At 42.5% G+C, this 14,146-nt stretch overlaps 1 protein-coding gene across 3 annotated transcripts in view; it reads right to left on the bottom strand.

The window, feature by feature from the left end:
- HIPK2 (homeodomain interacting protein kinase 2) overlaps nucleotides 1–13,370 on the bottom strand; it is a 144,257-nt gene extending 130,887 nt beyond the window's left edge. For 2 of the 3 annotated variants that reach the window (XM_026695042.2, XM_026695043.2), the window contains exon 1: nucleotides 13,200–13,370. In XM_026695042.2, the coding sequence (XP_026550827.2) occupies nucleotides 13,200–13,218 (19 nt within the window). In that variant the 5' untranslated portion in view covers nucleotides 13,219–13,370. Of the gene's footprint in view, nucleotides 1–11,887; nucleotides 12,330–13,199 lie in introns of those variants that run through there. The other variant, XM_087968488.1, reaches the window with a different exon arrangement.
- Between the last annotated feature and the right edge of the window lie 776 nt (nucleotides 13,371–14,146).

The following is a 14,146-nucleotide window of genomic DNA, read 5'->3' as shown; positions in this document are numbered from 1 at the left end:
TTATATTGATATTTCTAAATTTAGATCTGTGTAAATGTAGAAGTTGGTATCTTTGTATATTGTATTTTTGGTGGTTCATGTTTGATTATGAGATAATGTATAAGTAAATGCCAGCTATTCTGTAATTCTATATTAATACTAACGTTCTTCTCTACAAGGAGAACTGATTTATACAAACTGAAGGCTTTGTGATCTAAAACTACTCTATAATAGAGTTATAGTTTACAGCACAGAAAGTCACAAATGATTATAACAGTTATTCTGTATATATTTGACTATATTTGTAAAGGCTTTACATAGTTATTCTTACAGAATTGATGTGAGGAGGGCTGTAGCTGTATAATCCCAGTTGTATATCAGTGTCCCTCTACGTATAGCAAACTAAAAACCACCCAATGAATTTATCATTGATACCACAATGTAGGATCTGGGTTCCAGAAGACTGTCTGGGCAGCAGAAATCTAGCCAGCCACTAGATGACAGCAAAGTGTTAGCATTTTATGTATCCCACTGCTGTCCTCTAGTGATGGTCAGAATCTACTGGTACAAAAATGCCCACAGCTATTCGCAGCTAAAACCAACAATACATCCTGCTTACCGGCTTATACATACATTTTTCTAAAGCAATAACAGAGGCATACTAATTCCCACATGTTAATTTATCTTCCATATCAATAAACGACTTCATACATTGCCTTTCATGCTACAAACTTCACAATCTATTCTTTTATTCAAAAACTCAGTTTTACAAAATGACAATCTTCTCAGTCTTCCTCTTGATAAATTTACTCTTAGTTTTTTCACATATTTAACTTACAACTTGATTTTTACTTGCTATATGATCAAACCACCTTAGCATACTTCTTTTATACCAATCAGTTTCTATATTCAATCCACATTCACTTTTAAATCCATCCATTCATTTTAAGTCTATCCTTATTTTATCACATACTTATGTACCTCATTCCCTTTGTGTTCAACTCACTTTTAGGTTCTTCATCATGTATCCGACTCTCACTTGCATTAAAAAAAATGTAGAGAAGTGTGCTGTTGTACAAAGTCATTTTTGCTCCTTTCAACAAACATAGATCCTTCACAAGATACAACATACTTCCCATATACTAATTTCCTGTTGCACCATCCAATCTGTTTAACATTCACTACAAATCATTCCATTTTTTAGCCAACAACATGTAATCATCTAAGAAAAGTATGCATTTAAGGATCACCAATCAACATACTTCTAGTGACATCACATACATTCCTGGCATGTTTATTCATAAATACTTTAAACAGCCAAAGACCCAATAGATAACCTAGTCATACTTACTGGTTGGTACTGAACAATTTGCTAAATATATCATGCATTCTCACACATAATTTACTTCTATCATATGTTACTTTTATTTCATTCAGGAACCAACCTTTAATTCTACAGTTAACAGTAACATCATAATCAAACAAACCAATAAAGGAGGGATAGTTGTCATCATGAATAAAGAGGATTAAGTCAAGGAAGCTGAGAAGCAAGTCTCTAACACCACATTCTAACAACGTCTGTCCTCAGATCCCACATCCACATATCAGAAAGAACTACAGAAAATGATTAAATATTTTCTTAAGGATGTACAAGATCGTTTCTACATGGAAACATGGTATCTTCTAACTATGTTCCCAAATACACAAGGCAGGCATTCCTGGGCAATCCCATTGTCTCAAGTATTAAAAGAATCACAACCATAATATCAAGTTTCATGGACTCCATAATCAGATCTTATGCTAACAGCACTCCCAGCTCAATGAAATACCACAAACTTCCTGAGAAAAAACTCTGTAGGCAAATCTCCCTAACAACACCATGGGAATTGAGGCACTTTGTACCAACATCCTGCACAAACTTGGATCTTGTCATGACCAAGCAATAGATCAACACATGAACAGTTCAAGTTGAGTACTTTATTGCCATTCAACCTATAATAAAGGAAGCTTGCCTTCCCTTGGGTAAGAGAAGGTTACATAGAGCTTGAGGGAGAAGGGATCAGTCCTGGATCTTTTGCAGTCCTGGACAATGATTCAAGGCTTATTCCTTACCTGATTCCTCCTCCCTGCTTGACTGGGCATTTCCCAACAGATCTAAAGCCATCAAGAACAACGTCACTAATGGCAAATAGCATGCCTTGTCACCATATTGAGTAACTCTATTTCATTTTTGGCAATAAATGTACCTCCACATCAATAGCACAACCATGGGGTATGCACACATCTCTTAAATATGCCAACATCTTGATGTGGATTTTGAGCAACGTTGTCTTAGTTCTTACCCCCTGAAACTCTTTCTTTACTTGAGATTCAGTGATGACATTTTCATCAACTGACCCATGGAAACAAATCCTTTATCAAATTCTATCATGACTTTAGCAACCTCCACCCCTTCATCAATCTCAGCCTAGATCTATTACAGAAAAAAGTCCACCCTCCTTATGTCACCATTAAAGTACACAATAGATGTATAAATATCCATTATACAAGAAATCTACTTATCACCACACATAGCTTCCATCCAGGACATGCCTTCAAATATATCATCTATACCAGTGATGGCTAATCTTTTCCTTGTCGCGTGCCAAAAGTGTGTGTGTGTGTATGTGTGTATGCACACATGTGCACGAGTGCCTCCATCCTTAATGCAATGCGTGTGTGACCCCGTGTTCTCCTGCGCATGCACGCACAACCCTCTGCATGTATGCCATGCGTCTATGTGCATGCACGCATGACCCCTCCCCGTGCCCCTCGCCCCCTGTGCATGCATGTGCCTCTCCCACGCACACATCTCCCCCACACATGCGCAGTAGATACCCAACAATCAGCTGGCTGGCGGGGGTGCGCGCACATGCACAGTGGGGCTGTTCCGGGTGACCTCTCGCGTGCGGGCAGAAATGGCTCTGCATGTCACTTCCAGCACGCATGCCATAGGTTCGCCATCATGGATCTATACCAAGCTATCTGCAACAACAGCATTGGTTTTGACCCATTTGATGGAGATGCTCAATTGTTGGAATTAAATCAAGTATTCAGGAGACTGAACTACCACCCAACAAGATTAATGGACAACTCAACAGGGCCAAATCAGTTCCCAGACTAGAACGTCAGTGTTTATTTTAAGTTTATCTCTTTTTCAATAATCTCATTGATTTATATCCCACCTTCTATAGAAGATCAAGGCACCATATACATGTAGTCCCTGTCTTACGACAGTTCACTTAGTGACTGAAGTTACAACGGCACTGAAAAAAGTGACTTATGACCATTTTTCACAGTTATGACCTTTGCATCTTCCCCATGATCATGTGGTCAAAATTCAGATGCTTGGCCATTGACTCATATTTATGACCGTTGCAGCATCCCGGGGTCATATGATGCAACCTACTGATGAGCAAAGTCAATGGAGGGATCCAGATTCACTTAAAAACCAGGTTACTAACTTATCAACTGCATGATTCACTTAACAACTTGGGCATGAAATATTGTAAAATGGGGCAACATTCACAACAAATGTCTCGCTTAACAACATAAAATTAAGAATTTCAATTTTTATAGCAACCATGACAAATAACATCAATATTTACTGGCCTACACGTCAGTTCTTTTATCCATAAATCTACACCTTCAGTTCTCTGCATGTATTTATCAACTCCACTCCACAAGATCAGTCTTATCTTCATTCACACCTATTCATCTTTCTTCTTTATCTTGGTTTCATACATAACAGTACATAATGCATCCTTCTTTATTTCGTTTCATTTCTTAATTCATTCTCTTTATCATTCATTGATCTTTTTAAAATTGCAAATCACAATATTTTGTATCCTCAATTAGCTCATAGATTAACCCCATTACCCATCTTTGCTCTAACATGATTTCAGTCAGTGTCTAGGTTCATACACAATGTAGGGTTCACCACAGATCAATAAATCAATGTGCAGTAAGCTGAGTTTGAATGGCATGCTGAGTCAAACCCAACAGAACCAAACAGTGTCATAGCACTGTGTGAACCAAATTTTGTAAGGATAATACTAAACTCAATACACATCTAATCTGATATTATCCTGACTTCTTTTATATAACGCAACAACTGGCCAAGAAACAAAATTCTAAACATATTTAGGCAAAGATTGCCTTATAGACCTTTCCACCAAACATAGAAGGTTGCACATAGGAAACTGAAAGCAAGAATAACAGTATCTTTATCAGAAAACAAGGTTGGAAATCAACTGATACTTCCATAATGACCTCTAAGTAGACAGCCTCAAATAAAAATTTCATGATGCTTTAAAATCCTGACATGAAGATAGTTCAGGCCCAAAGACATAGAGGGCATCTGAGAAACTGGCCCTCTTCTGAGTAAAGGATTACTAGAAGTAGGTCCTATTCATGAAAAGGGATTCAATCTATAATTGGGAATTGTCTAACAGCCCAGAGCTGGTACCTGGATATGTTTCCAGGGTTTGGTTTAATAAACCTTCAGTTTCTAGCAGCCAATGCTACAGCAATGTTTGTATATTGGTCTACATTTTGGCTTTTGATCTTGGATTAAAGCTGGATATCTGTCTTTGGACACTGTAGAATTACCAAGTCTGAGCTTCAAAAAATTTGTAAGACCACTGAAAAGGGATTTGGGAAACCAATATTTGCTTCCATCTAGTATCATACAGATTTTTGCAGACAAGATCCAAGATTCCTACTGTAAATGCTTCGCTTCTGGCTTGAACTCTGTAATGAACAACCGCTTTACCTTTGGGAAGAGGTCTGACCCATTTAAAATTAATTGTCAGTGCTAGTTGCCCCACAAGATCCTTCTCTTTCTAATGAACAGATTGCTTATTTGTCGTCCTTGCTTATAAAAGACAGCAGGTCTTCCACCTCCTACCATGGTGCGTAAGTGAATACACGCATGGGGCATTTTTACCTGGTTGTTTCTTATTACTCAGGGGGTGGGAAAGATTGCTTTAGGGAGACCCGAGAGAGCTGTAGTCAATCAGGAATAGACTATATGAGCTAAGCTAAATTAAGATTCTTACCTGGTAAAAGGCAGTTTCTTGGGTTTCGTCTATTCTCCAAGTCTGTCAAGATACAAAAGGCTTTTCTTGCCTATGGGAATCCCAAATCCTAGGAATGTTTCTTAGATCGCTGATCATCATGCCTTCAAGCACTCAGCTTCAGAAAGTCCCTGAACCATCTGCACTGCTATCTACTTATGCATCATACTGTTTATGATAAATGAAGCCATTTCTGGCACTTGAAGGCCTTTCTGCACAGTGAGATTGGTGGAAAGGGAATATTAAAAAAAAACAGTGACTCAAACCTTTTTTTTATACCTAAAATGGAACACGGCAGAGAAAAACTGAGCTTTTGCCAGGCAACCCCCACTTTTTATTAATCATGGCATTATTAAGATGTTCAATTATCAGCTTCCGCATCCTGCAGCAGTCTTACTGGCTTTGCAGAAGTTCTGTGCCATAAGACTCAGGAGGATCATTATTGATTCATGGCATCAGATGCCAAGCACTAGTTAATACTTGGGGAAGCTAGAACTGAAAGTGTGCATGGGGAAACACTTACTCATAACAGCAAAGCAAGAAGCAAGGCATTTGTTGCAATCAGAGCTTCATAATATGAGAAAATCCACCTTGACTTTTTCTACTCCAATACTAAAAAATAGTTTGACAAAATACAGAAATAGAGAATGAAGTGTATTTTTTTTAGGTACAAAAAACCCCCAGCCTACTAGCTTCTTTCAGGGTGAAATGGATCAAAATCCTATATACATTACTCTCAATAGTAATGACAAAAGATGATTATTTAAAATACCATTATTTTAATACGCTGGATCATTTTCAAATTGTTTTGTTCCTAGCTGAGCCAGAAATGCCACTGGATGATTTTCAATTCTGGCCTTAGTATTACAGCTCCTGCACTATCACTTAAGAGAGCAATATGTAAAGTTGGTTCTGGGTTTGGGGGGAGAAACAAAAGTGTAATTTCCAGTTGGGCAAATGGAGCTCTCCTCATTCACGTTACTGAATCTCTCCATTTTTAACCTCAAATCACAGGAGGAACACAGATTCTCCTTTATTGTAAGACGGACTTTTGCCTACATCCAAAGTAGATCACGTGTTTCTCAGCAAATGTTTTGGATCACCATTATGATAGCTGCTTACCAGAAAAGTTGAAATCCAAAATAACTGGAGGGCATCATTAGCTCTTTGGAACTTCAGACAAAAGTCCTGCCTACCATCACCTGGTGGTATCAGAGACTGAACCAAGACCTTTTACATGTGAAACCTACCTGCCAATAAGCTACATATCTCTTAATATGGTTCTCATTGCTTCTGATGTGCTGCCCTCTGTACCTTAGCAGCTGGCACATGCTTTGAATGAATATTTTGCCCATATATGATTTTGAGAGTTCTTGGCTATGTTGACAAAATCCAGCTGACCTAATCATCTCTCACCCCTGTAGTAGACTACATAAATAAAAGGTGAAGAACTGCTCATTTAATACCCTGGTTTATTCATTTTTTCCTGATCTGCAGGATTGTTGGCTCTGCCCTTGTCTCCAGATCATTTCTACACTTCTTCAGTTCTCTGCAAGGAAAACTGAAGTATATTAACCAAAAGTGGTATGCAAATAAATTGTTGTAGTGAAGATTAGTTTGCATTATAGACCTATCTGGTGATTACATTTCTCTTTTGTCTCCCCTTCAACCACTCAGCACCATTCTATATTTCTACACTTTTTCTTCCCTGTCAAACCACTACAAAAAAAATATAAACCAGTCAGTCAAATTCTTCTCCAAATTCTTACTCATGATACATGTAATTTTCTCTAACAGTCATCAGCTGAACTTGAGCTGAACAAATGCTTCATTTGTTTTCCAGGGAACACAAATAAAAACATAAGAATAGAGAGTCAGTCTGGTATAGATCCAACATTCAGGTCCACTCAAAGCCAGAGAAACTAATGGGTGACTGTAGAACAACCATTATCTCCCAACTTAATCTACCCCTTGGGTCTTTTGTTGGGTGGAAAAAAAAAACATTAAAGGAAGAATGTTGCTGGTAATTCTCTAATATGTCTTTAACTAGATTCCTCTATTGTTGTCTGGGGATATGTGTGTACCTGAGGATGCAAACTGGGTCATCAGATGAAGGGCATCTCCTGCTGAAAGCTTCCAGACAGCATTATCTGCTATTATACCTAAGGGGATTTTCATGTATTTCATTTGCTAGGGTTTTTTTCTATATTGAAAAATCTTACACTTCAATGTGTGTGGTTTTCAAAGCAGATACATTGCAAAGGCAAACAAGATTCCCTGAACAGTATTTTTTGGTTTCTAGTTCCCAGCTTTGCTAAATCTAAGGAACAAACATGAACCTGAGAATTTGTCTTATTTAAATGAGATGCATATTCCCAGAGGGGATATTTAAAGAATCACCAGGATGTGCTTCTTCACATTTGTCAATTTGTCAAATACATTTGCATCTACAAGAAGCACTGGTGGCCATCTTTTTAATAGAAGATTAGACGGAGCTGTAGAGATTACTCTAGCAATGTCTATTAATTATACTGGCTAGATATAACCAGTTTCAGAATTTTCTGAATTCCACTTGTAAAAAAATGGAAATTGGTAGTGCTAGGGCACCCATGTTCTGCTTGGGGACTTCCCACTGACATCTGCTGGGGACCAGATGCTGAATTAGATATACATTTAATCTGATCCACTACAGCTCTTCTTACCTCAACTTGGTTTTTAGCAGCCAGATGCATTACCTGCTTAATCTCTAGAGATTCTCAAGTCCTAACTTTATGTTTCAAATCCACACTTCCAGAGGCATGCCAGAGGCCTTTTTTTTTTCTGGATTGGGTATATAAAGAATGGTCTCATTCAACACAGTTGGCAGACTCTTTCCAAGAGTATAGACAAATGGTAAGCATTGGGGGAAAGAAAGCCAGTGAGAAACAGAACAACAACAAGGAACTGATAGTTCCGGACACAGACACATAGGCCCAAATCCAGTGAAGGTTATGCAGAAGGATCAAAACTCAATGGAAAGCGACATGCTTTGCATGCAGATGTCCCTTCAATTCTTGGTCTCTCAACTTAAAATGATCTAGAGCAAGAGTATCAAACTCAAGGCCTGCGGGCCAGATCCGGCTTGCGGGGCGCTTAAGATCTGGCCTGCGGGGCTGCTCTGGAAACAGCGAAGGACTGGCCCGTGGTGCCTCTGCCAATGAAAACAGGCTCCCAATCTCCATTTTCAACTGGGATGGCCTCCTGCAACCCTCTGCCAGTGGGTTACGAGCTCCGTTTTCACTGGCAGAGAGTTGCAGGAGGCCGTCCCATCTGAAAACCGAGATCGGGAGCCTGATTTTGCTGGCAGAATGCTTGGGCCTCCACAGGCACCCGACACAAGTGATGTCAAGCTGACCATACCCATTCTGGCCACATACCCTGACCCCCACAGAGGTCAAACACAACTCTGATGCGGCCCTCAAGTGAAACTGAATTTGACACCCCTGATCTAGAGACTCTATGATCTCCTCCTGCTGGTGATTCTGGAGCATCCCCAGCTTAAAACCCGTGAAAACGGGGAAATTAATTAAAGCTGATTCACTCATATACAGGTAGTCCTCGACTTATGACCATAACTGAGCCCAAAATGTGTTAAGTGAGACATTTATTAAGCGAGTCTTGACCTTTTTTAGGAATTTTCTTGCTACATTTATTGAGTGAATCACTGCAGTTGTTAAAGTAGTCACACAATTGTTAAGTGAATCTGGTCAGAAGTCACAAAGGGGATCATAGGACCTCCGGGGCACTGCCATCATCATAAATATGAGCCAGTTGCCAAGCTCTTGAATTTTGATCAGGGGACCGTGGGGATGCTGCAATGGTTGCAAGTTTGAAAAACAGCCATAAGTCACTTTTTTCAGTGATTGTAACTTTGAACGGTCACTGAATGAACTGTTGTAAGTCGAGGACTACCCTCATGGACTTTGTCTTCTTCCTCAATCCCAGATCATTATACAATTGAGCCAAATTCTACCTGTACATCACTTGCTTGGTGCCTGCAAAAAGTGAGATAAAAAAAAATCTAACAAAAAACCAAGTAATGTATTGCATGGATGAATTGAGTGCCACAAAGACCCAAGTTTTCCACTTCTTCCTATGATGGAGAATCTTCAGCAGCAGCAGCAGCACTGAATTACCTTTTTACAGGACAGAACTTATTTTCTGAGGGGAAGGAAACAAATGAAGCAAAATATATATATATAAACATGTGAGATCCAAACCCTGAATGATGGCCAACAGCAGTGGTGGTATGCCACAGATTTGGACCGGTTCAGCCGAACTGGTAGTAAAAAAAAAGCCGATGATCAGCTGAGAGGAGGAAAAAAAATCCTCCACAATCAGCTGGGAGGAAAAAGAAGAGAAAAGCACAGGATTGGCCCTCCTACCCACCCTTGCGGTTTTCTCTTCTTTACCCTCTCAGCTGATTGGCCCTGCAGGTCTCAGCTGGGATGGGGAAAGCTGCGCGCCAAAGCACGCCCCCCCAAGCCACGCCCACTGAACCAGTGGTAAAACAATTTGAATCCCACCACTGGCCAAAGTATACCTACTGGGTAAGTTACAAGGAAATATTCTTTCCGGGGTGTTATATTTATAATGCCCATATGAATGATCAATACACCTTTTGTTCTGGGTATAAAATATACTAGACTGGAGACATTGAGCAAAGTCACCTTACAACATTTTGCCCACAGATTCATTCATTCATTCATTCATTCATTCATTCATTCATTCATTCATTCATGTATACACACACACACACACACACACACATATTTATAATATAAGGAATTTTGCACCACTCTTTTGTTGCATATGCATTGCCCGGCCCAGTTTAAGCCTTTGAGTTCAGTACAAAATTCAAAAATGTTTAAAAGGCAAAATGACAAGGTAAAGCTGCAGTGCTTAATACCACCTTTTAAAGGGGATTTCAAAAATGTCTTATTAACATCAAAAAAACAGGTGAAGGTGAGCAATAACATCTTCTGAAATGTGCAGTGCTAGTGAAGCTAAAATAGTGCTAAGCTTCCTAAAGATGCTAACAGATGATCTTTACCTTTCAGTAGAACAATCCAAGAGACACTATAAAAAACATGGATGGAGGAATCTACTGGACCCAGTTGAATCTCTTTTGGGTGCTTGCACTACCCATCCCCAATCTGTAGCTAAAGGTATGGTGGTCCCTGTGAAGAATACAGGGGATGGAGAAAGTATGCAAAGTGCAAACTCAAACAAGATTTTTCCTTAGAAGAGCAACAGACTATGGGCACAGGGGATAAATGCTGTCAGGTCATTTTTATCAGAACTCAAATATTGAAAGCAGCCTCATCTTGACTCTTGACATCTTGACTCTGTTCTCGCCACAATATCAACCAAATGGGAGCCTTCGCAGCCTTATAAAAAGTTTGGGTAAAGGATGCACACAAATGAAAACCAACTTCCTCAGCTTTTCCCCAGTTTGGAACTTTTCAGGCCTGTGAGAATCATGTCTCCTGAGAATCATAAGTGTTGTATTCCAACATATCCAGGGAAGACTATAAAAGGAAAGGCCAAAGGACAGCATCATCAGTATTAAACACGGGAGGAAACGACAGGTTCAAATCCCATTCTGTCATCCATAAAGCTCACCATCAGCCATCAAACTCATTCTGCCTAAATCTAAACCAGTGTTTGTCGAATTTGGCAACAGAAGTATGGACTTCAATTCCCAGAATTTCCCTGCATGGCTATGGAACTCTGGGAGTTAAATTCTACGCATTTTAAAAGTTGCCAAGTTTGAAAAACACTTGCCTAATCCTTCATATCTGCCAAGGTTGTTTTGAGAAAGACCCATGTATATGAGAAAGACTCTATGTTGTTGGATAAAGGGCAGGGTGAAAATGATTTGCAATGTCCTTAGTCACAAGAAAAAGAAAATGCTACCTCCAGTATGGAAAAAATCCATTTAAAATAGACTTAACAGATCTACTGGTTCATTTATAAATGACTTTTCAAGAATAGAAACCATACAATGTGTTCAGCAGAGGGCGCTCTAGGAAGTTATTTAAAGAGAAACCTTTTTCTCCCTTTTTAATTTTTTTAAGCATGCCAGGCTGATCTAATCGCTGCAGATATGGTCTTTTCTTTCTTTCTTTCTTTCTTTCTTTCTTTCTTTCTTTCTTTCTTTCTTGTTCTTTCTTCTTCATAGTTTTAACAACAGCACTAGCATAATTATCTTATTGTCTCTTAAAGCAAAAGAGGGGTTTGTCCCCTTGTTTTTTTCCCTCCACCCCCAATCCCAACCTCAGTGGCCTTCATCTTTTTCAATTCTCACTTTTATTACATATTCACTTTTTCTTTCTTTCTTTCTTTCTTTCTTTCTTTCTTTCTTTCTTTCTTTCTTTCTTTCTTTCTTTCTTTCCCTAATGGCTACCTTTTGATCTGATAAACTCACCATCTGGAATGAGAGCAATCTTGCAACCCTAAGTCCATACCTGAGTCTCTTGTTATTCTTAGGTCTATAATTTCTGCCCAAGCAACAAAGGATTTAAAGGAACGGGGGTGAAAGCGATTTACCAATCCATGCATTTAGGACAATCGACTTCAGATCATAACTTTTACAGGCCCGAAGAAACCAGTTCTTACGAAGCGAAGAAAAGGCTCTGTCTGTACAACTAACGCCGGGTTTCTCTTTAAGTTTTATTGCACTCCTTCGTCTGGCAGAAAAAAACCAGAAAGAACTCTCTCTTTCACACACTCTCTTAGGCAAGACTCACCCGGCTTTCGCATTTTAACCTCTGTGGCTGCGATCAAAGGAACCAGACGAGACGATTCCTGAACTGAAGCCCTAAATTAAACGGGACGTCTCTCCCGCATTTTCGGCAATCAAAACCGAGCCCGAACGAACGAGAAAAGGAGACGCGGGGAGGGGAAGAGGAACGACGACCGAAAAGCGCAAGGTGGTTTTCCATGAAGCCGGATTCATTGTTCTGTCTCCGTGGTGGACGAAGAAGAAGGACCAGAAGCAACAGAAGGGGCGGGTGAGGATCGGGTGGGGTGGGGGGGGTGTTGAGAGAAACAACCTCCTCTCCCCCAATTTAGATTCCAACGAAAAGGCGAAAAATCAACTTCGCGATCTTCTCCCGCAAACCACTCCAAGTTCCACCACCCCCCCATCCACCCATCCACCTCCAGCCCAGTTTGCTTGAGCTCGAAACTGAAAGAAAGAAAAACTGGACGTGGACGAAGCTCGAAGGACAAATCGCGCGTGGGTTCCTCCTCCTCCTCCTCCTCCTCTCCCCCGCCCAATCCTTCCTTGACATCTGGCCACGCACCCGGCTCCGGAGAAGCCCCAGATGCCGGCGCGTACCTGCAAGGCATCTTCTCCCCTTACGGCAACTACGGGACCTCGGGGCTTCGGGCAGCGCTTGGACCAAACGGGCACCTTCACGAGCAAGGAAGGTTCAGAGGAGGAGGAGGAGGAGGAAGAAGAGGGGCTCCCATCTCTGTGGGCGAGAGCGAGCCCCGCATTAGAGAGAGCGCCCGGTGGGCCGGCGGCGCAGCCCCTCCCCCCCCCCACCCTCGCCTTGTCAATTGCATTGTTTCCAACCCGGCACCGCCAGGAGACTCCCGCAATCAGACGCCGAGGGGTAAAATAAGAGACACCCCCCCCCACAACACACACACACACGGGTGCTCGCCCTTTCCCCACAAGCCGCGGGAAGGGAAGGGGGTGGTGGCTGGGATGGGAATCGCCTTCTAAAGACCTCCCTAAGCGGGGAAAGGGCACGTTCCAGACGAACCCCCGGAAAAGCCACCCGGGCGCACATACAAAAGAGGGAACCGGCGCCGTTTCGAACCAGGTTCCCCACACACACACACACAACCGATCCCGGGGAGGCAGCCGGTGGAGGTGTGTGTGTGTGTGTGTGTGTATGTGATGGTGGGGATCTCCCCTCTTTCCTCGCCTCCTTTCGCTGCCTCTCTTTTTCTCCTTCCCCCTCCACCCGCCCCCAAGGAAAGCCGGCTGCGGGAGGGAGGTTCGAAGCAGGAAGAGCGAGCCCTTTCGGACCCGAAAGCCGCCCTTACCTTCGTACATGGGAGCCATCGGTGCAAGGAATCCTGTTATTCATGGCAACGGAAGAAAAACGGAGCAGGACTTCGGCTTCCCACCCACCCCACCCCCCACCCCTCCCCGCCGCCCCTTTAAACTCAATAGAAATCTGCCATCTTGCGCCTGTGTCTCTCCGTTCAGCCGAAGCGGCCACCAGCCTCTTGCATCTCGCTTCAGTGCCCGGAGAAAGGCGGCGGGCGAGGGGAAGCCGCCGGGGTGTCCATCCAGGAGCTGCTGCACCAGCCGCCGAAGGAGGAGGAGGAGGAGGTGGGAGGAGGAGGAGAAAGAAGGGGAAGGAGCAAAAATAGAAGATGGGCAGGGGGCGGGGGGCGGAGGGTGGGAGGGAGGGACGGGGTCGTCGCCCAGTGAACGGGTCAAGTGGGGAGGGGGGGGGGTGGCTGGAGGTCCCCCAGATTTAGGGGCTTGGGGGCGGGGAGGGGGGACAGGACCGATCCCCTGACCTTCTCAGCTCAACATGTCTGTGCGTGTGTTGGGGGGGAAGGGCTGGAAGAGAGAGAGAGATTTCTGCAAAAGTTGCGGTCGAAGAGAGAGGGACGAGGGAGAGAGAGAAGGAGAAAGAGACAGGGAGAGGGACGAGGCAGAGCCAGCGAGCGAGCAGAGAGTAGATGAGCAGAGAGCGAGGAGGAGGGAAAAAGGGAGGAAAACAAAAAACAAACAAACAAAAAAAAGCCCAGGGACTTTGCACAAAATCGACCGCCGATGGCGTGGATCGCCGCTTCCCAGAAGAAGCGAGGGGAGGCGGTAGAGAGGCCCAAACACGCCGGTGAACCCCGAAGAACCCACCTCCTTTCCTGCTGAGAGAGGGAGGTGGGATCTGGTTTAACCACGCGTTTTAGTCAGGAGAAAAGGAGGCGGCGGCGGCGCGGAGCGAGGGAGAAAGGACGAGGAATTGGGAAGGTGC

Source organism: Notechis scutatus, chromosome 6 (genome assembly GCF_049901735.1).
Source record: "Notechis scutatus isolate UNSWTSFEM ecotype Mainland chromosome 6, rNotScu1.2, whole genome shotgun sequence".
In the NCBI taxonomy this organism is placed as follows: domain Eukaryota; kingdom Metazoa; phylum Chordata; class Lepidosauria; order Squamata; family Elapidae; genus Notechis; species Notechis scutatus.
Note: the sequence above shows the minus strand (reverse complement) of the source record. Positions and strands in the feature narration are given on the sequence as shown.